The following is a 26,299-nucleotide window of genomic DNA, read 5'->3' on the forward strand; positions in this document are numbered from 1 at the left end:
GTGTGCAGGGTCGCTATGGGTCGGGTGGTGTCTCGCTCTGCTGTGTGCAGGGTCGCTATGGGTCGGGCGGTGACTCACTCTGCTGTGTGCAGGGTCGCTATGGGTCGGGCGGTGTCTCACTCTGTGTGTACAGGGTCGCTATGAGTCGGGGTGGCCCCCACGGCACCTAACAACCTGAAAACTCGAGGGAAGGCATGTGGCAGTACGAACCAACATGGTAACTGTAGTGTCTTTTAGGCAGAGGAAGTTGAGGGTTTATGCTTCACACACACTGGAACATGCGGAATGCACTGGAAGGAGGATGGCTGAGACAGCAAATGACGGGCCAAGGAAAATGACCATTAGTGGTGACTATTTAAATAAAAGCACAGGAGAGAGTTCAGGGACGTGAGCAGCTTTGCTCTCAGACAGAGAACATGTTGCTTACGGCAGATGCAGTGAGATTAAAATGTAGCAGCTTATCATTCCATCTGGTTTTGACCCATCTTAAAAGTTGTTCCAGTTTTTAAAAAAATTTATTTTATTGGGGGCTCTTACAGTTCTTATCACAATCCATTTTGTCAAACCAGGCTCTGGATCTGCGCCCACCTTCGACTGAACCACTTTGATTGGGAGAGAAACGGCCCTTTTTGATAGTGTGGTACAGGCATTGATTTGAACTAGTTTAGTAAAAGGAGTAACTACAGTTGTGACAGTGTCTAGTTGAGCTAGATAAATAAAGGCCTCTTTGCAAGACTCAAAAAAAGACAAAAGAAAGGCGTCCACCTAGGGAAGCACGGGGCAGCACAGGATGCTGACTGGGACGTTCCTTTCCCGATTCCTACCCGTGCTCTGGGCACAAGCCCAACCCCCTGCCACTGGGTCAAGTCTGACTGACAGCGTGCCTATAGGACAGAGTAGAACTGCCCTCTTTGCATTTTGGAGATGTAACTCTTTATGGGAATAGAAAGCCTCTTCTTCCTCCAGCAGAACATCTGGTGGCTTTGAACTGCTGACCTTGAAGTTAGCAGCTCACTGTGTAACCACAATGCCACCAGGCTCCTTGACTGAACCCCACAGCCTCACTGGGTTACCACCACTGGAGGATCTTCCCAGCTATTCTCTCAGCATCTACCGCAGCTCTCTGTGTGGCTCACCTTTTACTCTTTGTGCTAGTTAGGGTTCTCTAGAGAAATAAAACCAGGGCATTTGATGATTTTACACACACACACACACACACACACACACACACACACACACACACAGGTTTATACAGTGAGAAGGACTATAACAGCTAGTTAGTCCACACAACAGTACAGTGGGTTCAGTTCAACTCACTTCCGTGGAACAGTTAATCATGGGAGGTCCTTCAACTCACATGGGCAGACAGTGGAGACCTCCCTCAGGCAAGGCAAGCACAGGCCGCCCACAGGCAGAAAGCAGCAGGGTGGATCAGCAACAGTCAGTAGCTCAAGAGCTTAGAGAAGCAGGCACAGGTATCGAACACAAGCAATGCAAGGTGGCAGGATCCACCAGCCTCAAGCTCAAGCGATGTAGGCACCAGCAGCATGGCAAAGCAGGTCTCGAAGGAGCCGCAAGCTCTAGCAACATGATCCACGGGTTGGCCTGGCCCACAGGTAGTGTAGCTTACAGGTTCAGGCAGAGAACTAGCTAAAGCTGCAGCACACTCCAGCATGCTCTGATCACCAGAGATCGGGTAGGTGGTGGGGCGGGCCTTGCAGAGCCATTAATCAATTTGCCCTTCAACCGCACTGCAACCTGATTAATCCCACATGTTCCTATTGGCCAGGTTGGCACAATAAACCTAACTATCACACCCTTATATTTCTGCTAGATGTCATTGAGTCTGTTCCAACACATAGCGACCCTATGTACAACAGAAGGAAATCCTGCCCAGTCATACAACACTGTCACCATTGTTGTTGAGTGCATTGTTGTAGCTACTGTGTCAGTCCATCTCACTGAGAATCTTCCTCGTTTGCCAACCCTCTACTGAGCACGGTGCCCTTCTCTAGGTCTCTTGATAATGTGTCCGAACTGGTCTCTCTTGATAATGTGTCTGAACGAGGAGCTGGAGGAAGACGAGGCTGTCTATTCCCATAAAGAGTTACATCTCCAAATGCAAAGAGGGCAGTTCTACTCTGTCCTATAGGCGCGCTGTCAGTCAGACTTGACCCAGTGGCAGGGGGTTGGGCTTGTGCCCAGAGCACGGGTAGGAATCGGGAAAGGAACGTCCCAGTCAGCATCCTGTGCTGCCCCGTGCTTCCCTAGGTGGACACCTTTCTTTTGTCTTTTTTTGAGTCTTGCAAAGAGGCCTTTATTTATCTAGCTCAACTAGACACTGCCACAACTGTAGTTACTCCTTTTACTAAACTAGTTCAAATCAATGCCTGTACCACACTATCAAAAAGGGCCGTTTCTCTCCCAATCAAAGTGGTTCAGTCGAAGGTGGGCGCAGGTCTGGAGCCGGGTGGCCAGACCCAGCCACTTCCAAAGAGTGGCCCAACCCCCAGATGCAGAAACAGACAGCCCTGCGGGAGGCCTTTCTTTACCAGGAAGACCCTTGTTCTTAAGAAAGGGAGCCTGAGAAATGTACACGTGGCACAGGAGTTGAAAACTGGGGAACAGAATGGGGGGAATTCATGTGGTGGAATTATAAATGCACGGTCACCGGCTCTCACCTTCACTTGGAGAAATTAAATGAATGGAGATTGTTCCTGCTCTGTGCGCCGAGTGCACTCCGCCCGTCACAGCAGCACTGTGCACAGCCCAGTCCCGCGCCATCCTCACAGGTGTGCTGTCCGGCCTGTGTCTCAGCCACTGTGTCACTCCACCTCATTACTAAGGGCCCCCCCTTTTTCCCGGACTCTCCGCTTGTGCAAACATGGTGTCCCTCGCCAGGGACTGGAGTCTGACACCATCCTCGCATCCAGATATACTTCTTTTAAGACGAAAGTCAGCATTAGTAAAGTAGAAGTACTTCAAGCTATTCTTTTGTTTAAAAATGTCACATTCATGCTGCATTGAAGTTTTTAAAAATTGGTGTATGTGGGGAGATAGGGCATGGATGCCTGAGGAATTCAGTAGTATCTTTAAAACAAGCTGGAGAAGAGTGAGCTAGAGAGAGCTGGAGCAACAAGGGGAGGAGAGTCAGGGTGTCTGGGTGCTGGGGGCGGGGGTGGGTGCAAATTCAGATGACAGGGGAGAAGGAACAGGGAGGGCAGTGGAAGGCGGCAGCTGGAGGGAGGAAGGGGGATCCAGCTTGCAGAGGCAGGTAAACCAACGCTCAGGGTCCCTAGCTGAGGGTGGGTGAGGGGGACATGGCTGATGAGAGACATGCCCAAACCCCGAACCATCGAGTTAGTTTCCAGAAACCTGCAGAACCCATGCGTTTCAAATGAGACTTCCTTCGGCGGGCCAGGCTAAATGCTGGGGCATGACGACGCCACACAGGTTGGTTTCTCATGCCTCTCAGTAAAGAGAAGAACGGAGCATCTCTCCAGTATATATTATGCTTAACAAATACATGCACTGTGGTGTCAATACATGATCGCAGCAGATTTTAGAAAGGTACCTGATATTTTCACATCTTTAACACCTCTATTGAAAGATGAAAAGGAGCTCTAGTGCGGCAGCATAGTACAAAGTGAGCTGCTACCCACAAGGTCTGCGGTTCCAACCCAGCAGGGGCTCCTCAGGAGAACTAGGAGGCCGTCTACTCCTGGAAAGACTTCAAGACTGCCAAGTGCAGTCTACTCTGTCCTGTGGGGTCTCCATGAGTCAGAATTGACTTGATGGCAGTGAGGGTTGTATTAAAAAACTAATAATATAAAGTGAATATCACTTTCAGGAAAAGCTAGGTAGTGAAACGTGGATTTCACCTGTTGAACTTTGGCCAGCAGCTGAACACCTCACAAATGTGCTCCCGGATCCATTGGGCAGTTCATGGAAACAAATAAATACATGAACAACAAAAACACCCCCAACCGGCTGCTGTCACACGGATTGCAGCTCATGTGAGCCCGCAGAGTAGAACTGTGCCCCGTGGCTTGACAAGACGTTTAGAAGCAGACCACCGGGCCCTGTTGTCCAGGACATCTTAGAGTGGGTTTAACTATCACCCTGTCAAATCAGCAGTTCAATACTTAATCATTTGTGCCACCCAGGAGTTTTGTCGTGAAATAGATCCTGGCTTTCAAAAACCTTAGCTTAGAATAGGAGCTCTGGTTGGGCTGCTCACCACAAGGTCAACAGTTCGAAACCACAAGCTGCTCCACGGAAGAAAGACTCCCACAGACTCACGATCTCTGAGACCCATCGGAACAGCTCTCCCGTCTTAAAAGGTCGCTGAGTCCAAATCAACTCGACAGCAGTGACTGTTCGGGGATGTGATCATTCATGTATGTTTCAACTCCAGAGTAAATGGGGGTTGGTGTTAATGAGGGCCATATTGGGGTGGTGTTTCATTCTGACGGCACCCAACTACAACAGCAACAGCGACTGACAGGCCGCTTCCCGTGGAAGCTAAGTGTCCTTATGAAGTATCTTAAATGTGTTGCTAGGTGTTGTCAAATCAGTTTGTCTCACAGTGGCCCTCGGTACAAGAAAACGAAACGCCACCCCAATATGTCCCGTCATCACGATTGGTCTTCTGTCTGAGCCCAGCGGTTTAGCCACTGTGTCAACCGTCTTATCAAGGTCTTCCTCCTTTTCCGCGGTGGCTCCTACTTCTGTAAAGATGAACCGTCTTGGGAACCCACAGGGAGCTCTGGGAGCCCTGGACGGGGCTCTGAGTCAGCGCCGAGTCGGTGAGGCCGAAAGTGAGCCGGTGATGTTGGTGACTGCATCCATACGTCACAAGTTCATTTTCCAAGCTGAGCCATGACTTTTTTGGTTTTGGTTAAAGGTTTATGCCCTGAATTTTAACTTCCTCCAACTTTCTTTGCAAATTCATTGAAAAGCGCTGTCTTGTTGGTCTTTTTAACATCTGGGCTCTCTTAAATCCTTTGTTTAGAAGATATGAAAACTATTACATTGTGTTTCCTAGAATTTAAATATGTCAACATTGGCTCTTTGTTGGCAAGAATACTTTGTTATAATAAGAAAACCCAGTCATATAATTAATGAAACATTTCCAAAAATCGATTTTGAAATGCTCATTCTATAGTGCGGTATGTTAGGCTGGGTTCTCTAGAGAAGAAAATCCAGTGATGCTTACATTTGTCACGCAATTTATATCAAGAACAGGCTAACACAGTTGTAGAAGGTGGTGAGTCTGGTTCAGGTAAGTCCATGTGTGAGACGGTAAGATGGTAAGCTGACTTGTGCAGACTGGCATACAGAGTCAAGGAGCCCACGGCCACTGATGGACACTGGGTTCAATGTCAACATGGAGTCGATGACATGGCGGATCCGGATGGATCTGGATGCTGCATCTGGTTGTCAGCTTCCTGCCATATTGCCTGGGGGGTTACTGCCAAACTACTGAGAACCCTGGGGGCCAAGTTGATCCAAAACCTATTACAGTTTCTTTCAAAAGATGCTTTCCTGTACTTTGTTATATATATAACATCACCTTTACCTTGAAAAGACAGGTTGTATGTGTTTATTTTTTGAGAGCCTTGCCACCAGGAAGCATTATCACTGAAAATGACTATCTCCATTGATACGGATAGCAAATGTGAAACACTCATCTTTTATGCAGGTGCCACAAAGTTGGTGATTTGACAACAAAAAAAAATCACATCAATGTGAATGAGGGGGAGTGCGGGGTGGAGACCCAAAGCCCATCTGTGGTTAACCGTCGTCCCCTTACTGAAGGGTCTCGGGGAGGAGATGAGCCAGTCAGGGTGCAATGTAGCAACGATGAAACATACAACTTTCCTCTAGTTCTTTAATGTTTCCTTCCCCCACTATCATGATCCCAATTCTACCTTACAAATCCAGCTAGACCAGAGGATGTCCACTGGTACAGATAGGAACTGGAAACACAGGGAATCCAGGAGCGATGACCCCTTCAGGACCAGTGGTGAGAGTGGTGATACCGGGAGGGTGCAGTAGAGAGGGGGAACTGATTACAGGGATCTACATATAACCCCTCCCTGGGGGCCGGACAACAGAAAAGTGTGAAGGGAGACATCGGACAGTGTAGATATGACAAAAAACTAATAATTTATAAATTATCAAGGGCATATGAGGGAGGAGTGAGAAGGGAGGGAGGGGGAAAATGAGGAGCTGATACCAAGGGCTCAAGTAGAATGCCTATGTTTTGAGAACGATGATGACAACAAATGTACAAATGTGCTTGACACAATGGGTGTATGTATGGATTGTGATAAGCGTTGTGCGAGCTCCCAATAAAGTGATTAAAAAACAAAAAGAGGTGGTGGTTGGACCTACCAGTCGCTCTGTGGGAGAAAGGTGGCATTCTGCTTCTGGGAAGATGCGCAGCCTCCTACCCGTACATCCTGTCAACGGGCCACGATGAGCGGATTCACTGGAAGGCAGTGGGTGGCGAAGGCAATTTATAATATACTGCTAACCGAAATGTTTGCAATTCGAATCCACCCGGAAGTACTGTGGGAGAAAAGTCACCTGGTTCTGAAAGGTCCCAGCTATGAAAACCCTATGCAGCATCATTCTATTTTGCAACACACAGGGTCACCATGAGTCAGATGGCCTCCATGGTCAAGGACGTCGGGACACAGTGGGGATGCCCTATGTGACCTCCTCTATGGCAACATAAGGGAGAAGGAGGAGCCATCTCCCACTTGCCCAAGGCTGACCACCACAAAGCAGAGCAGTCAGACTAGCCTTGTGGACAAAAAGGGGGTTGTGTCTCTGATGCCTGCAAAGGGTCACAACAATGGGGTTGGCAAGAAATCAGGCAGCCATTGGACCCCTATGGGAAAATCCAGAACTGGGCATGTGCAAACTAAGCCCCCTAGACCCAAGTAAAACCAAACTGGGCACACACCCTTTTAGGCCCATGACATCACACAGGTGGGCCTAAACTCAGCCAATGGGGTCAGTCAATACCTTCAACCACGCCTCCCCAGTCTGTGTGTGTGTGTGTGTGTGTGTGTGTGTGTCCGTCAGCCCCCTCAAGGCCGGCCCAGGGCCTGTTCTAGTCTGCAAACTCTCAAGCTCTTCTTTTGGCCTCTGGGGATTGCCTGTTTCCACACGTCTGGGCGTCATGCTCCCGTTCCTGGATTCTTTCCCACATGGTTTTTCACGCCGATTGGTGGTACCCCAGAAGGCTTCTGCATGGCCTGGCACACTTTCCAGAAATAGTGTGTACCTTTTTGAGACTTTGATACCTGAAACTAGCCCCCTTTCTTCAGAAAAACTCACTTGGATTACAAAAGTGCTTCTGCTGCGTGAATTCCTTCAGTGCTTTGAAGCAAAGAACCGAGGCAACCCCAATCCAGAATCGTAACACCTCCACCCATTTCTCCCCTAGTCTGATGCCAGCCAGTCCTCAGGTTATAAAAAATAGGAGTCATGTTTGAGTTTGACCACAAACTCCACATGGTACCACTGCAGCCTGCAGTGAAAGCATCTTTGTGGCTGCCATCTCATTACAGAGAACAAGCAAAAGTCTACGATTGTTATGCGCATGAGCAGCCATCTAAATTGCAAACACTGGCCTCTCCCCATCTGGAGGAAAGAGGAGGGATGAACGTGGAAAAACATATACTGTACATGGAAACAACTTGTCCAAAGGACACACTAACATCAGTCTCCACACCCAGAGGCCGGAACTAGATGGTGCCCGGCTGCTGCTACCAGCTGCTCCTGAAGGATCACGCTGCAGTCCTGGGCGGAGTGGGAGAAAATGTGGAACAGAATTCCAAGTCTTAAGGGAGTCCAGGCTTGCTGGTTGGAAAAAGACAGACTGGTTCCCGAAACCCTAGCTCTTAGTCACCCATCAGGTCTGGGATGGAACTCACCTGGTGGTAAAAAAAATCAAACCTTAACAACCACGTGAGACAAAAAGGGCAGCATTTCCCCTGCCTCAAAGTTCAGAGGGCTGGGAAACAGGAAACAGGCGATGGCCCATCGAGGGGGCTGATTGCAAAGCTGAGATGAAACAAAAGGGCTATGAACCGTTGAATGTACAACTCATGACCTGTTCTGTAAACCTTCCATCCAACTCACCGTAAAAAGCCTTAAAAAGTGCTATGCATGCTAACGGTCTTATCTTTTATCAAGTTCACGAGACTGATGTCACTCTTGCACACTGTCCACACGCTTCTTGGTCACGCTTAGTCAGCTGAGCGCGGCAGTGTTCGGGCCTATTTCTGTAGCCCGATCCAGTGTGCATTCTGATTCCATTCACGGCCACTATGGTTACGCTTCCACAACCTCCCGTGAAGCATTATTTAAGCATTCTCCAAGTCATGACCTGTTGAACGGGCATCTTGCTGGTCCTTCTGTCCTGTACTGACTCTCAAGCCAGTAAGCCGTGTTCTAGCTCCTCCCCCAAAGCACAACCAAGCACATCCCCTTACCTGGAGCGTGTGAGAAAGGGGAGCTCAGGGTCCAGCGAACCTCCCACACCGCATGCGGCGGCTTTCTGTGCCTCTTCCCGCTGAATTTGCTGACAGAAACGAGCTTGATTTTACAGCCGGATTGTCTGGCACGTGCTCTTGGAGCTCCTTTTACTGCCTCAGTAAGAATGGGTGTTTCCCTAATGGGGTTTGGCTTTTGGCCTGAAGCAATTAAGTACAACAACGCCACCAACAAGCGGGCTCCTAAATAGGCAGCTCAATTACAAAAAAAAAAATCTGGACTAGGTTTGGGATTGCAGGGCCTGAAATGCTGCTGAAGCAGCTAAAATGATTTCGGTTCCTATGGTGGATAGTTCGATGGTAAAGATCTTGCTAATTGCAATGGATACATGAACTATGATCTCCAAGCACAATCTGTGCTGAAGAGGAGGTTTTTTATTCTTTTTTTTTTTTTACATTTTATTAGGGGCTCATACAACTGTTATCCCAATCCATACACACATCAATTGTGTAAAGTGCATTTGTAAATCGTTTCTCAAAACATTTTCTCTCCATTTAAACCCCCGACATTAGGTCCTCATTTTTCCCCTCCCTCCCCGCTCCCCTCTCCCAGAGGTTTTTTATTCTTTAATGATAAGGACACATAACGCAAGCCCATTGCCACAGTTCTGACTCCTGCTGCTGCTGAGCGATAAAACAAAACCCGGTGCCATCCAGTCACCCCGACAGGGCAAAGAACTGTCCCCGCGGGATTTGAAGACTGCCACTCTTCACGGGAGCACACCCCTCACCTTTCTCCTGCAGAGCGGCTTGTGGGTTTGCACTGCAGGCCTGCATTTAGCAGCTGAGCACATAATCCACTTTGCCACCCCATGTCCGTATTTCAAATAGTCTCTTGATTTTATTTTGGGGGGGCTAATTGCTTGTTGATCTGACGGAATTGTCATTTTTTAAACCTCACTTGTGGTACGAAAAGTGTCAATTTGGCCACTTTCTTACTTGCGTTGTTTTTTTATTTTTAATCATCTTCTTTCCTCCTAGAAGTTTCTTTCGGATACCTGCCTATTTGGTCAACGTTCATGGAATTCAAACCCAAACCGTTAACCCACTGGTCCATACACTCCTTCGCCTAGTAAGCCCATGCCAATTGCCATCCCCTGAAACAAGTCTCGCTTGCAGCTCCCTCCCTTCCCTCAAGTTAAGGCCCTCTGGTAGAGCAGTGGTGAAGTGCCTTGCCTGTTAACCAAAGGGTCAGAGGTTCGACCCCACCAGCAGCTCTGCAGGAGAAAGCTGCAACAGTCTGCTTCAATAAAGATTCAAACCAAACACCAAACTTACTGCCGCCGAGTTAGTTCTGACTGGTAGTGGACAGTACTGCCCCACAGGCTGCAATCTTCACAGACTTTGGGGTTCAAAGCTGAGTGCTCAACCACTGCCCACTACGGTTCCTTCTTTAAAGACGAATCGGAAGCCACTCAACGGCTGTGGACCCCTTGGGTCACATCACATGGCACAGGACACAGAGCCCCTGGCACACAGACGGAGTGCAAGTGCAGGCGCCTATCCGGAGCTAAACCAGGAGTCAAGCTCAGTCTCTGGATTTGTAAGATGAAAAACATGCCCTGCAAGGCAAACGGGTGTTTCCCTGGCCCTGTGGCATTCCTGGGGCATCCCAGTGTGGCAACTACGGTTCGAGAACACAATGCCCCCCACCCCCCAGAACCCATTTTATTAGGCCATAATCTGACTCCTACCATTCAATGGTTCAGCCACAGCAAGCGGTGTGGTACGATGGCCACCACAATCATCTTCAAAGCACTTTCTTCCTTCCTGTATTCCTTGACATAAGCTCCCCATTATCCCCCCTCCCCCTCACGGACCCCCCAGGAACCTTATTCTAGCTATTGTCTCTATAGAGTCCCCCGAACTGGGCTTCATATAAAACCACAACAACAAACCCACATAGAGAGATACATAGCAGAGAGTCAAGAACAATAATAACAAAATACAAAAGACATAAACCTGGATTTGGGAAAAACAAAAGCAAAACAAAACTTGGAAAATATTCAAAGCCAGCTAGTCATCAGGAGACAAGGCTTTCTGCTCCTGTAGAGAGTTATAGTCTTGGGAACTCACAGGTGGAGTTCTCCCTGTCCTATAGGGTCGCTGTGAGTCAGAATTGACCCAATGGCAGCGAGAAGGTCAAACAGGCAATGTCTTAAGAAAGTCCAGTCCCCATTGGGTCTCTACTCAAGTACAACCTCAACACAAGGGCACTTTGTTCAGATGGCATTCCGTGATGCTCACCTTCCCCACACGATCGCTGAAGACAAAGCGAGTGCATAGCAAATGTGGTGAAGAAAGCTGATGGTGCCTGGCTATCAAAAGATACAGCATCTGGGGTCGTAAAGGCTTGAAGGTAAATAAGCAGCCATCTAGCTCAGAAGCAACAAAGCCCACATGGAAGAAGCACACCAGCCTGTGTGATCATGAGGTGTCAGTGGGATCAGATATCAGGAATCAAAGACCCAGAACAAAAAATCATATCAATGTGAAAGAGGGGGAGTGCGGAGTGGAGACCCAAAGCCCATCTGTAGAGTATAAGACACCCCCTTACAGAAGGGTCACAAGGAAGAGACGAGGCAGTCAGGGTGCAGTATAGCACTGATGAAACAGTCAACTTTCCTCTAGTTCTTTAATGCTTCCTTCCCCCCACTATCATGATCCCAATTGAACCTCACAAATCCAGCTAGACCAGAGCTTGTACACAGGTACAGATGAGAGCTGGAAACACAGGGAATCCAGGACAGATAAATCCCTCAGGACCAATAATGAGAGTATCGGGATACCAGGAGGGTAAGGGGAAGGTGGGGGGAGAAAGGGAGAACTGATCACAATGATTTACACATAATGATCACAGTGATTTACATATACTCCTCCCGATCTATTTGGGTTCTCCATTTTCCATGGTAGACGGAAGTCACTCCGAGGTGGCCAGGCTGTGGTGGCTGACCTGCCCCATTCTGGCGCAGACGAGGGGCCATCTGAAAGACAGTCCATTCCTGGGGTCTTTGCAGTGCTGTAAGTCCCTGTTACTTACACTTTCCTCAAGGCTGTATGATTCTTGGAGGCTAGCAGAAAGAGATACGCCCTTGGCCTTCAGTAGAGAGGCTTCTTGTCTGCCCGCGAACGAAGGCTACTGGTCTACCTGTGTGTGCTCTTGCTAGCTAGGAAAGGATTCCATGGGGAGGGCCTCCATGGGGCACCTTCCAGGGGCAGCACAGAACACTAGTCACGGAGGAGAGGAAGATGGCACCTGAGTTAGTTTCTGCCAGGAGATGGCTCCGAGCTGTACTCACAGACAAAGCTCTGAAGCCGGAGCTGGCATCCTAACTGCACAGCTGTCCAAGATCCCCCCTCCCTCCTAGCACTCCCCTCCGTGCGCTCAACTTCAACCACTAGGTGGCAGGCGAGAGCCCTCTCCGAGCCTCACCATGGGCGGGTAGCAGCACGCTGAACAGCTAGGGAAGCAAGCCCCCCATGTCTGCTCCCAAGGCCAACAAGGACTTCTTAGGACGCGCGGCATGGCTTTGCTGGACTCTTGTTGAGAAGGAAGGTTCTAGACACAGTCACCATCCATTTAGAGAATGCGCAGGGAAAACTCATTTTCCATTTGTTTGTTGTCATTAGCTGCCCGCAGGTGTACACACACACACACACACACACACACACACACACATACACCACAGGCTGTGCCTTCTGAGCTGGGTTCACACACACACACACACACACACACACACACCACAGGCTGTGCCTTCTGAGCTGGGTTCGAAACCACCAATCTTCCAGCCGGCTAGTAGTCAAACACTTACCATTCCCCTAAACTCCCCTGGCAACTGCTTGTAGCATGAAAGGACAAGTGGTGGAATTTGAGTCGAAGGCCCTGAAGGGAAGTCCTCACTGTTTTCTAGGAAGATCCTTGAGCCTGGAAAGCTGTCTCCCGGAGTCTGTTTCCCTCTGGGTACAGTGAAGAAATGGGGCTTGGAGGAACGCCGGGGAATCTTCTAGAAACCAAGGTGTGCAATGAAACCGTGTGTCAGGGGAAGCAGGCTGCAAAGAATGAAGTGTGGCTCCGAGTGACGGGCCAGCGGTGCTGCTTCGCTCCCGCGCTGTCTTTGGGGAACGGGCTTTCCAGAGAAGGGGATGCAAATCGCTGAGACTGGTTTTCCTTTTCACCTTTGATAACGTAAATCTTGTGAAAGTGTACTATAAGCGTCTCTGCCTTCTTAAACAGAAAACGGGATGGGATTCAACCTTTGCGAATGTCGAGAGGTCGATGTGATGACCACCTCTGACTAGAAATACGGAGCCAGGGAGCCCGTGGGCATCTTCAGGCTGCGAGGCCCCAGAGACTGCGCTAGAAAGCTATAATTGGCAATTCCTCCTCGCTGCGATCTCCTGAATCACTACCTGCAGTCATTTCTCCAAGTCACACCTTCCAGCAGCCTCTTGACACTCTGTTTAAAATCTGCTCTAACCTAGAGAGAATTCAAGGTTGCCATGGGTAACCAGAGCACAAGCTCGTAACAACCCTAAATTTAATTTTACACACAATTGAAAGTCACTGGGTACTCTGCTGAAGGCTGCTGTTGGCCAGACCTGCTACTTAGCTAGTTTGCACAGTATGCAATGCTGAGTCCCTGCCTCCCTCCCACCTGCCCGCTCCTCCACTCCTCCTAACAACTGTTTGCACAGCAGAACAAAAGGCTGCCGCCCCTGAGTCACCCCCACGGTTGCCTGCAGGTCAGACATTGTGGCCCACAGGGTTTTCACGGATTGCATTTTGGAAGCAGATCACCCGGCCTTTCTTCCTAGTCTGTCTTAGTCTAGAAGCTCCACTGAAACCTATTCAGAACATAGCAACTTGCAAGTCTCCAGTCACAGGTGAGTGGTGGCCCCGCACGCGGTGCACTGGACTGCAAAGGAAGCCAGACCTGCTGCATGGAAGGTGAGAATTCTTGCCCTGAACCACCAAAGTCCTACATGAACACAGGTGACTGCGGACCACATGCTTGGAGATTCCCAGAGGCACAGCGGAAGAGAAGCCTGGTGATCCGCTTCTCCAAATCACAGCCACTGAACACCCCATGGTGCACACATGTGTCAAAATGAGTTGAAAGCAACTGGAATCCATTGGTACAGTATCAGTCCTGATGGCCCCCGGTGCCCTCTCACCAGCCCAGCACCCTGGCCATCTCCTGGGACCACCGAGGCTGCATACCTTCTAGTATCTCAAAGGTACAACCCCCACCGGGGGACTTAAGGCCCTGCTCTATCCAGCACCTGCCTGTGTGAGGCGCTAGAGGCACGCCATCTCGGTTGTTCAGGACTTTGAAAACCATCCAACTTTCAGGCTGACGACTAGTCTTCGCCTTCCCTGTTGAGGGAACTGCTGAGAGGTCTGGGCCTCTTCTCTTTCCTCAAACTCAAAGGCCTGCCTTCAGTTGCCTGCTGTGACCTGGGTAGTTCGGGTGGCCTGAGGCAGACCAGGTGTGGTGCTAAAAAGTACCTTTTATTGAACAGCTACCATGTGCCAGCAGCTGCTGCAGATACAATTCACCAACCCATCTGATCTCATCGACCCAACTACCCTTCAGGGAAATAACTCCAACCTCCTGTCCCTGAGGCCACCTGCCCACAGTCGCTCAGCCAATAGGCTGCTCTCGGCCAAACTAGAGGCTCTTCATGCTGCGTGCGCTCACGCTTACTCCTTTACAAGAAGGTCAGTCAGGGCCCATGACCTGAAAAAAGACCTCTCCAGTGAGCCCTGTCACTTCTCAGAAAAGGCTAATTGATTCTCTTTGGCTGTGTGGACTTTGTTTTTAATTAAATCCACAGTTCGTTACCAATTTGGGACCATCTATCCTCAGGGAACGGGCCTCGTTTGCTTAGAGAAAGCTAGTGGAGGGAGCGACTGGGCTTTCAAAATGTTCCTGGTAGAAGCTTATCTACAAACATTCCCAGTTTTCTCTGTACCAAAGAGGAGTTCACAGAACATTCCAGAAAAATCAGATATTCCTCAGCGCGAGGATGGTGGAGCCTGCAAACCAGACGTTCCTCTGTGTGCTACTACAGTGCCTGCCAAGTCAGGGCTGTGGCATCAACCACACCCAGTCTCCCTCGCCCCTGCCCGGAGGTTCTCTGGAAGCTGACACCAGGACAATGCTGCTATCAGGATGGGGAGAGAGGTCCCACAGACAGTCCCCAAGCCTAGAACTGAACAGCGGAGCTGGGAGTGGTTGGTAGAGGGGACCAACCAGGGAGGAGGCAGCAGTGGCTTCTACAGCTTTAGGGCAGTCACACATACAGCTTCCCAACCCAATCTGGGCTGCCGAGAGGCCGTCCACCTCATGGCTATAAATTGTCTGCTCTTTCCTGAGGGTGAGCCTTAAAACCGACCTAGACGAATTTTTGAAATAAGCAAACCATGACTTCATCAGCATTGTGCACCTGCTCCTCCCACGCCGACACACACAGCTTCCGCTCACACATGCACAGCAGCCACCGTGCACTCCCGGTCCCGGGCTGGCTAGCTCTTGTAGGAGAGGAACTCGTCTAAAAAGGGACTCACCACCAGGTGACAGGGCCACCAGATCACCAGAGGGCGTTTAAAATGGAAAAGCAAACTGAAGAGAGGGAGGAGAACCGAGGGCCCCAAAGTCTGCCTCCAGTAACGGACCGGCAAGCACTGGTGTGGGAGACGAGCCGTGTGGGTGGGGTGCGGGCGGAAGTTGGTATGTCGGCCCCTGGAACCTGGGGCTCACCAATAAGGAAGCGCTCGCCTGGCTAGGTCTACACGGGCTCGCTCTGAGTCCGACATCAAGATGCAACCGTCCACCAAGGGGGCTGTTTGCTGAGGTCTCTCTAGAACCCTCGTGGGGGGAGACGACTGAAGCAGCTGCAGACCGTCCGAAGACTTGGAAGAAGGACCGCTAGAACAGTGCTAAGAGGCCAGGATGCCTCCTGTCGCTTACTTTGGACAGGTGATCAGGAGGGGCTAGTCCCTGGAGAATGACATCACGCATGACCATGTAGAGGGCAGCGGAGAGGAGGAGGGCCCTCGGTGAGATGGACTGCACGGTGGCTGTGGCCTGGCCTCCCACATAATGTCTGGGAAGAGGGTGCAGGGCGGGCGGAGTTTCATTCTGTGGTATAGACAGCGGGGCTCTGGGTGGGTGACTTGCCAGCCACCTCCACGGCCCCTCACAACAACAAGAACAACAGAAGCCGAAGTCGTTCCCATGGTGTTTTAGGGCCACATCCACATCCGCACGGGGTGGGGGTGGGGGGCTGTGTGTCAGCTACAGATAGAAGAAACGGGCACTTTGAGAAGTTTCAGAAAGCACTTCAAGACCTCCCCTTAGATCTCAATGTGCTTCCAACCCTAATGCTCTAGCGAGTCATGTCTGCCAACGGGATTTTATTACATTGGTTTTCCCCGAATGACGGGAGAAGGGCCTTCTGATTTCTTTGTCAGGTCAGGTAGGCGGACTAATCACTTCCTTCCCCATCGACTGCCGATACGGACACAGGATGGAGGAATTTTCCCAAGCTCTGAATCAGCCGGAAAAGTAGGCACCAGACCACACCCGGGCAGGACACAAGTATAGTCGAAGGGCCGATTCTGAGGGAGCACAGTAATGGTTAAAACTTAGGGATAAGGACCCACATGCATCCATGTTCAAATCTCCGTGACTCCATCACTGAGGTGACCTTGGGGGAGTTACATGGCCTCTCTCTGGCCAAGCGTTCACACCTAAAGCTGGTTTTAATACAGTTGTGTTGGCGATGAAGTGAGTGTGGAGTCCTGGGGAGGTGTAGTGGTTACGTGTTGGTCTGCGATCTGCATGGTCAGCAGTGTGAAACCAGCAAGATTGGGCTTTCTACTCCCATGAGCAGTGACTGTCTCGGAAACTCACCGGGGGTCGCTCGGAGTCAGCACGGACTGGATGTGAACACGCTCACTCTAAGGGAAACTGCTCAGGCAAAGGTGCTTTAAGAGAACCAGGGGGGGGGGGCACTGAGAAAACGAGCTTAGTCTTCTTTTGTTTCTTGTGAACAATCTGGTTGTTAAGGAGACAACAGGGCCATAGGTATGGGGTTGATTCCAACTCACTGCAGTTTCGTTCAAGAGAAGAAACGCCATCGGGCTTTCTCGGCTGTAAGTTTTGTAGAAGTCGGTCACCAGAGCTTTCTCCCAGTGTTGCTGGGGGCGGGGTTTGAGCCATTCACTTCAAGGCTAGTAGTTGAGTGCAAACGATGTGAGCCTCTCAGGGAACCTATTCATGGTCCCTAAAGACTGAGCAGTGGGTCTTGTCTTCTCACTTCCCCTAAGTCCCTATCTCAGTGGCTTCAGAGTCCACCTGCTCCCTGGTCAGCATCACACATGCCGACCACAGTGTCATACGGAATTTCAGTGTCCTGATTACTTACCATTCCTCGTCCTATGTAGTTCGCCATCACTTTCCCCCTCAAGTCAGACACAGGCACAAGGCAGGGGCTATCAGGGATAGGAAAGGGCCCTGGTGGCATAGGGGGCTATGAACTGAGTTGCTAACTTTAAGGCCAGCAGTTCGAACCTACCAACCACTTGGAGGGAGAAAGAGGAGGCTTTTTATTCCCAGAAAGGTGTACAGTTTCAGAAACCGACAGGAGCAGTTTTACCCCATTCTGTAGGGTCACTATGAGCCAGAATTGAGTGAGTGGCAGTGAGGTTTTGCTTGTTTATCAGGGCAGGCTAGTGAGAGGGTGATCTCTCCTTCACACCCAGAGATCCAGCCCCTCCTGCAGGGTCTGCAGTCACCTTTCCGGCTCCTTGTAGCCTGGTGAGCTCTGTGGTGGTCAATTCTGCTTTTTCTAAGGACAAGCTTTGTTTGCAAATAAGCTCATTTCCCGGCACCACTCTTCCTTGAGAACCAGCGGCCTTTCCCCATAAGTACCAGTCAGGCACCTGGCCGTTCGCCACGAGGGTCTCTTTAGTCAGAGAGGCAATCAAAAGGAAGTACTGTTGGGAATGCCCACTGAGTAAGTGCCCGCATGTGCCTGCCAGCCTGGGTTACGGCCTTTCCACACACTGGCTCCCTAAAACTTGGGCCGCCGTATGCACCTGCTGGCTTATCCTCATCTCTTCTCCAGCCCCCTCTTCTGCACCAGCACTCTGCCCCCCGAGTTGACACACACAGGATTAATGGCTCCCTCACCCCCTGGTCTGTGCTGATGCGATGCTCTGATGGGAGGCTGGGCTTCCTTTCTGACTCGCTCCCTGCAGGCTCACCCACAGCTCACCACGATCCTCTCCTTCTGGGACGCAGGCAACCTTCACATCGGAGCCCTGCACATGGATGCAGCTCGGGGGATCCCACAACGTCCCCATTCCAGTCTCTGTGCCACACCAGCAAAGAAGCAGACTCATTGTTTAAAGCTCAAAGACAGCCAACTCTGGCTTGGAAGAAGGCAGGCCAGACGGCTCCTTAGAGGTAAGGGTGGCGAGACCTCGTCTTCCAGACTTGGGACACATTGTCAGGAGACGCCAGTCCCTGGAGAAGGACATCATGTTTGGTAGAGTAACCGGGCAGTGAAGAGAGGAAGACCCTGGATGAGTTGGTCTGACACCATGGCTGCATCAACGGGCTCAGGCATAGGGGCAGTTGTGGGGCCAGGGCAGGGCAGGGCAGGGCGGTGTTTTATTCTGTTGTGCACAGGGTCAGAACTGACACGTTGGCACCCAGTAACAACCGCCACCATTAAAACCATCCTTAAAACTCGGTTTGGGGTGCTCGCATCCTGTATTTCCCAGAGAAAAGATTGGCTCTCGACCAGCGTCAGGGCAATGACCTTGCCAACATCCTGCTGGAGGAGTAACTTGGTATCAGTTGGGCTCGTGGACCAGGTAGGTCAAGCTACCCTGTTTCCCCGAAAAGAAGACAGTGTCTTATATTAATTTTTCCTCCCAAAGATGCGCTAGGTCTTATTTTCAGGGGATGTCTTATTTTTCCATGAAGAAGAATACAGTACACATTTATTGTTTTATTGAAAGAGACCTCGCACTTCCTGTCTGCTCTGGCTGTGCTGCAGCCAACAGTGAGCTGTGCGGCAGCACCCGCCGTTATGGTCCAGAGTCCAGAGTTACGGTAGCTTTGGGGGGGGGGGGACTTATTCTTGGGGAGGTCTTATTTTCGGGGGATACCTTATATTTCAGCAAGAGACAAAACTGTAAGTAGGTCTTATTTGGGGGGGATGTCTTTATTTCGGGGAAACAGTGTAACAATGCGATATATGGTGGGGATTGTGAGCCCTGCTGTCTGAGTGGGACTTCTTAAAGAGCTGCAGACTGAGTAACTGGGTCAGCCGCCTGGGCGCTCTGTGCTCAGGCTACTGTCCCCAATCAAAACCTGCACACATGGCTCAGGGGAGCATCCCTGGCTGGCAACACTCCCCATGGTGTCACACATCAAGCTGAGCAAATTCCGTGCTGCCTGTAGAAACCCACTGGGGAAGGACAGCCGGAAGCTTGTGTCTGGGGTCTCCTGGGTGCCACCCAAATCCTTTTATCTTTGCTGATTTTAACCTGCATTCGTTGGCTGCAACAAATGGTAGCCAGGAGCATAACACTTTTCCTGCGTTCCACGAGTCCTCCTAGCAAGTCCTCCTAGCACGTCCTGAACCTGAGGGTGATCTTGGAGACACCAGATTCACTTGGAAAATGACGAAACCTCCTGGTCTTAAGCTACGACCATGGTAGTAGCCACATGGATGGAACGCAGAAACACATTATGGTCAAAACCATTCCAGAAACATGCAGGTGAGGTCCTGGGGGACCATTCAGGTTGAAGAAGCCACGGGGCTTCGAAAGACATTTTAATAATCTCCAGGGACTTTTGAGAAGTGGGTTAGGGGCTCCCTCCCGGGTGCTCGGATGAAGATGGAATGAGAAAGGTTGGGGGTCACACATTCATGGCCCAGTCTTAGGGCCTCTGATTGGAGGTGGGATGTTATTGTGGTCGTTAGGTGTCTGAGTTGATTCCAACCCATCGCACCCTCTGCACAACAGGCAGGAAACACTGCACAGCCCTGGGCCAGCCTCACAGTGGTTCTTCCGCCTGAGTCATTGTTGCAGCCACTGTGTCAATCCATCTCCTCGAGGGCCTTGCCCTTTCTCACTCGAACAGACAAAACGTGTCTAACTCAAGTTGGCCCATCTCATCCACATGCATTTCTTTCTACCCCACGTTTCAGGGGAAAAGAAAATGTTCTGAGCCAAGTCTTCTGAGAGGGAAGGTGTGGGAGTCTGCACGTCCCTCAGCCCATGGCCTGTGCCGTCCAGTGTCTTTAAGCTTCCCATTCCCGGATGTTCCCTGGCCTATTGTCCTGCCTGAGCTTGACCTTTGTGAGGATTGGTGCTCGGTGGCAGGCAGCCGCCATGCTCATTGGACACCTCCGCCAGGCATCCAAGTGCACCTCATTTGCATGCGGACCGTCCAAGTGCACCTCATTTGCATGCGGACCTGTTTGAGGACTGATGCCTGCCATTTCTTCCATATTTGGTAGCTGCGTGATTAATTGGATTCTACCTGTTACACTTTATTAGCATATGATGTAATGTTACCCGCCCACCATTGGGTATTTAAGCCTCTGCCTTTTGCTCAATAAACGAGGCTTGATTAGACTCCTGTCTTGCCTCCATTTCTCGCGTCTCTTGCCCCTCTTCATTCCCAGCCCCTTTTTCAGGTATCCACGTTGTTTGATGACCCGCGGGACGGGTCAGGAAGGAAGCAAGAAGGAAACACCAGGAAATTTCCAGGAAGAGACTGTGCTTCCTTTCATACCATTTGTTCATGGAGCGACCAAACCCCCATCAGCTCTGCTCCCCAGCAGGACGCAGTCACCTGTGTGGTCCCACGCTGCTCCTCCACCTCCCCCAGGCCCAGCTGCCGCTCCGCTCCCCCACTCACCTGGCGCCGCTGACATCCACGCCAACCATCAGCTGCCCGTTCAGGGAGAGGACCTCGTCACGCAGCCGGACCTTGCCGCTCTTCCCGGCAGGGCTGTTCTTCCGCAGCTCCGTCACCCAGATGCAGCCGACATCCAGCATGGGGCCCTGGTGGGTTTTCCTCTTCTTGCCCCCCCTGCGCTTTTCCCCATAGTCCCCGAAGACGGGGATGTTCCCAAAGCTGAGGCCCACCGTCTCTGTGTCCCCCAGCTCCTTGGTGAGGTACACAGTACAGATCTCCATCTCGGGGAGCCTGAGGTCGGACGGGACCGCGCTCTCGTCCACAGCGAAGTTCAGCTGGATGTACTCCTGCAGCTTCTGGATGGCGGCCTGGCACAGCCTCTGCTCGGGCCCGGTCCCACCCTCCCGCAGGCTGTTCTGGAGCCACTGGCAGAGCAGGGGCAGGTGCAGCACGGCATTGTCCTGCGTGATGGGCATGGTGCTCACTCCCGCGGGCCAGCATCATGAGAGGGCCTGCTCTTGGGGGCCCCGCGTCCCTTGGGAACCTTGGCTGACCTTGGCTTTGGCTGTGGTCATGGTCAGGCTGACAGGCGAGCCCCGGAGGTGCCTCCTGTGCACTGGGCTGTTGGACTTGGCAGGAGGTGGACAGCACACAATGAGAAGGGCAGGGGAACAGTCACTCCGGAGGACACAGCGGGCAAGGGAGGAGGCAGCCCGCAGCTGCGCGCTTGGGTCACTGAACGGCAGGGCCGCCCTGTGCACATGGCAGGGAAATGGGACCCATCTCCAGCGGCGACAGCAGGTCCTTCCCGGGCTCAGTCACACCTGGGACACAGAGAGAAAGACACAAAGCAGGCATCTCAGTGAGCTTCTCTGCTACTGCAGGAAGGGGCTGGCTTCAAAGGCGCTAGGCTCATGCCAGAAACCGGATGCTTCGCTCCAGGGCCCAGTGTGGCTCCCTCCACCCTGTGCACGCATGCATATGCACATATGCACACACATGCACACACGCGTGCACCTTCGAAGCTCATCCAGGAACTTTGGGAGTGCTGAGCGTCTCCAGAAAACGTTTTCCGACTAGCAGAGAAGCGAGGTGACCTGTCAGGACCACCTGGAGCATGAAAGCCGCAGCACTCACGCACAGCGAGGAGACTGTGTAACAAGACCGCTTGGGAAGTGGGATGGAAACGCTTCTGCCCTGGCTGCACCCCAAGTGCACCAGAAGGAGACACCAGTGTAGTCCCTCCTGGGCCGTCCTCCCAAGGGTTCCTGACGGAGACCCTTGCTGCAGCCAGTGTGGTTAAGGGTCTGCTTGTTCAGCTGACCCCGATTATATCCTTAACATTCACTGCCATCAAGTTGATTCTGACCCACAGGGTCCCTCCAGGACCGAGGAGAACCACTCCATAGGTCTTGCTAAGACCGTACTCCTTATAGGAGCAGAGTATCTCATCTTGTGGAGCAGCTGGTGGGCTTGAACCATGGACTTTATGATTAGCAGCCTGATGCTTAAACTCCCTCCACTACAGGGCTCCCTCTTACATCCTTAAACCAAAAAACCCCTCAAAAAACAAACTGACCACCACTGAACTGATGCTGACCCATAGTGACCCAGTAGGGCTGAGCAGAACTGCCTCTGTGGGTTTCCAAAACTGTTGATCTTACAGGAATAGAAAGTCTCATTTTTCTCCTGTGCAGTAGCTGATGGCTTCGAACTGCTGACTGCAGTTAGCAACCCAACTCATCACCGCTATGCCACCAGGACTCTTTCACTCCTTTACTCACTCACTCACATCCTGCCACCGGGTCGATGCCGATTCATAGGACCCTATGGGACAGGGTAGAACTGCCTGTGTGAGCTTCCGAGACTGTAACTCTTTACAGAAGTAGAAATCCCTGTCTTTCTCCTGCAGGGCTCCTTAGGGAGCGTAAAAAAGTATGTGCATTGGTTTGGATCCACCCTACTGCTGCTGAAGGAGGGCCCTCCCACCTAGACCTCTGCAGGCCACCCAACCACGAGCCAGTCTACACCGCAGCCATTCTGGCTCTGCCCTAGGGCAACACCAGTGCAGGCAGACTCGGAAGCTTCTGCCTTCCTGCCTGGCGGTCGCCTTCAGTCCCCTCTTTCCTCCCTGCAAACTGTTGACAGTGACCCTTGTCAGACTAGCCCAAATATCACCTGGGTGAGATGACCGCGCCCCTCCTTACCTGTTTGCCTCAAATCTATTTTTTCTTAATTGTGGAAGAGACCAGGGGGGCAAGACTTCATCTTACACACATTGGACATATTGTCTGGAGAGGCCAGTCCCTGGAGAAGGACATCATGCCTGATAAAGTAGCGACCAAGAGGAATGGCCTCAGTGAAATGGAGAGACCCAGCGGTTGCAGCAAGGGGCTGCAGGCATGCGTGCGACCTGACTGGACAGCACCTGACGGACAACAGCAACCACCTCTCTACGGCTGCATCAGTCATTGTCTGACGACACCACACCGCTTGTGCAGTCGTTGGTTGGTGGGCACTTGGGTTGCTTCAACCTTTCAGACACAGTGAACAGGGCTGCAATGAGCTGGCATACGGGCAGCACTTTGCTGGCTCTCCAACACTTTGCGATCCACTGGGTAGCACGGCTGGATGCAGCTGCAGGCACATCTTGCAGACTAGGGCTGGCACGGATTGGCCTTGTCCCCTCTCAATTGCACACTGTGTCCGCACTTGTGCACAGGTAAGTCCCCAGCGAAAGGTTAACGTCATACCACTGCCAATTCTCCCTCTCCACCACAGAGAAATGTTATCTCCATGCTTGGGACCCATACAAAAAGACTCCTTCCCTGAACTACACTTCCACCTAGAGAAAGTCAATATCAAGCCCCGCCTCGGATGGGAAATGTTTCCTGGGCTTCGTGGGAAGCGATTTAACCAGGAATAATAATAAATGGGAGAGGTGTCAGAAGCCATATCCATAATAAATGACTTTATTACTCAGTCATGGAATTTCCAATACAGTGAGCTCTGAGCTTCTGAAAAAGCTGAGTGCCAGCTATTAGTGGGCGTCAAATAAATCAAAAGTGGAGCAAATATCATCTACATAATCACCTGCCTCCGAACAAGAACCCCAGATCAAAGAAAGATCATCCCTGCGTGGACAAAGTGCAAAGGTCTCCGATGGCCAACCTAAGTCCCGCCTCCTGCTGGAAAACAGCCACACACGCAGGCCTATTACCAACATACGGATAAATCCAAACCATCTCCATCGGGCCTAACGGCATTTAGGAGCTGCCATCTTTTTTTTTCATCTACAGCGAGAGCTTTGGGGTATTTCAGGCGCACCGCTGAGGTCCTCGCACACAGACAGAGCGTATCCTTCCTCAACGCACCCCGTGTAAGCCTGCAAGACCCTTTCATTGAAAATCTAAACGGTCTGCTGCGATTCCAGGGTTTCCTCGCAGTGAATGGCTCTGCTTTGCGGAGCAACCTGATAGGACAGAAGAGAACTTAACACCCCCCCACCCACCCCCACCTCCCAGGGCTTTCTACACTGCAATCTGTCTGCGGGGAGAAAGACGGGTTTTCTAGCCTATAAAGAGTGACAGTCTCAGAAACCCACGGGGGCAGTTCTACCCTGTCCTAGAGGGCGGCGATGTGTCTGGAAGTGAGCTTGGATTTTCGGTTTGGAATCTTGATGGAGCAAATTGCCAGGTTTGTTCTCCTACGGAGTCGCTGGTGAGTATGGACCACCGACCTTTCCGGTTTGCAGTGGAGCCATTGACCCACAGGTTCCCAACGTTATTTGGCTTACTTCCTTCCTCTTTTACAGAAAAAAAGATTACTCAGCACTGCTCCACCCCATACAGTGACAAACGTTGTCCTACATAACCCATAATTCAGGACAAAGTACAGTATAGGTATCTGCTTTTGCAACACTTTTAGATTTTTCTAGTGCCCGCCAGGGGGCGGTCCCACCTACTTTGGAAAACTGGTCAACCTTTGCACCATCAGGGTTGCGTGAGACGATTCTAGACGTATGAAACAGAATAAATATCTTAGGCGAGATAGGCTTTAACTATTTCTAAAAGAAGAAAACTAAACTTCAGCATCACAGAGAATCTTTTTAGCCAGGTATCAATTTGTATTCATCCATTCAACAAATATTTATTGAATATCTATTATGAACCAGGCCTCGAACTTGGCACTGGGGCTAGAACTGTCAATAAGTCACATTCCTTGCCTGAAGGAATTCATAGTCTAGTGGGAAGGTGCATAAATGAATAGAAATTAGAGTGTCATAAGTCTATGACAACCCTGTTAACTGTCTCCACCTGCCAGAACTGACAGAGCTACCTCCCTGGCAGCTATGTTTGCACAATAAAACCCATTCCCGTCTCTGCCAATCGGTCCAGAGCTTAGCATCTCATCCAAGCTGGGACATTCAGAGTTCTTCCCTTGAGAATTGAGCCCCAGACTCAGAAAGAAAGCCTTAGTCTCTGACGAGTGGCAGAACTAGAACCTTTGAAGGCAGGAGCTCTGAAAGGCAAGCTTCTGCCTGCTTCTCAGAGTGCGTGGCAAAGACAGTCAACCTGACAATGACTAAAACTAAAAGTGGTCAGGAAACCACACAGGTGCAAGACTGCTGTGGCGAGAACTCCATGCGCTCCCCACGCTCCCCACACCACGACTGCTCTCAGCTCCGTCTGTGGGCAGTGCTGCCTGGCTGCCTCCACCATATGACACCCTGAAAGATTCTCTCAATCCTTGCAATCAATTACACTGAAAATTAATTACTAAAACAAATGAACATCTTACAGCAGCAACAAGGAGCAAAAGTAAATCAAAACAGAACTTTACTGTGAACACTGGGGCCTTTTGCCAGGAGATCAGAAGAACCGGATGGTGCCCAGCTGCCGTGATGGAAAACTTTGATCAAGGGCGCTACACAGGAGTCAAAATGAGTCAAACACAGAACAGAATTTCAAATTCTCATGGAATCCACTTTTTCTGGAGCCCAGAGATCATTTTAAAACTTTAAACCAGAAAGATCCCCTGATGTCTGCTTAGGACAGTTTAGATTTACTTGTAAAGAATGCTTTAGCATATTCACTTTAAAGCTCTGTCTTCCGAGGACCAAAATGACATCAGCAACAAAGAACGTTAGACAGGAACTCTGCGGACGGGGAGCTTATGGTAATTGGGGAGGAACAATTCAGAAAAGGAAGGTGGCACTGGCTACACAACTCGAAGACTTTATCAGTGTCCCCAAACGGTTGACTTGGTGTGCTGTTTGTGTTCTCAGCAACACCAGCAATAAGCAAATCATCTTTAATTCATTTATCCTACACCTTGATTTGGTTTTGGCTTCTTGCAAAGGTTTTAACAGATTGGGTGTGAGCAAAGTTAGTTGGCTCGGCTCTGATCAGCAGTCCATGGGTAGGACAGTTCGTCATAGATAAGGGAGGGCGGTCACAAGATGCCAGCCTGGCTGCTGGAGGCCCATCCCAGTGACTGCATGTGACAGCGCCGGGAGGCAGGTTTTAGGAAATGTTGTAGAGTGCGCAAGACACCCTCAAAGGCGTCTAGTCTTATTCCGTACCTCTAGTGTCTTTCCAGCCCCCTAGTCTACCCATTCATTTCCCGGGATTTGGTATTTAGGGACGTGGAGACATTCTCTTTCACTGCAATGATGTGAGATGAGTGGGGACCAAAGGAAAGACACACACTTTTTCAAGACTATGAAAAGTTTAATTCTACAACATCCCATGAGACGTCCCCAAGAACAAAATG

At 50.8% G+C, this 26,299-nt stretch overlaps 1 protein-coding gene across 1 annotated transcript in view; it reads right to left on the reverse strand.

Annotated features, from left to right (window-relative positions):
• The window catches only part of PDZD2 (PDZ domain containing 2), a 279,581-nt gene extending 258,297 nt beyond the window's left edge, over nt 1-21,284 (reverse strand). Inside the window, exon 1 of the mRNA XM_045285268.1 lies at nt 20,525-21,284. Coding sequence (XP_045141203.1) covers nt 20,525-21,000 — 476 coding nt within the window. The 5' untranslated portion in view covers nt 21,001-21,284. The remainder of the gene's footprint in view (nt 1-20,524) is intronic.
• Between the last annotated feature and the right edge of the window lie 5,015 nt (nt 21,285-26,299).

This window comes from Echinops telfairi, unplaced genomic scaffold (genome assembly GCF_000313985.2).
Source record: "Echinops telfairi isolate 266 unplaced genomic scaffold, ASM31398v2 ScPeMD7_7469;HRSCAF=8507_1, whole genome shotgun sequence".
Classification (NCBI taxonomy): domain Eukaryota; kingdom Metazoa; phylum Chordata; class Mammalia; order Afrosoricida; family Tenrecidae; genus Echinops; species Echinops telfairi.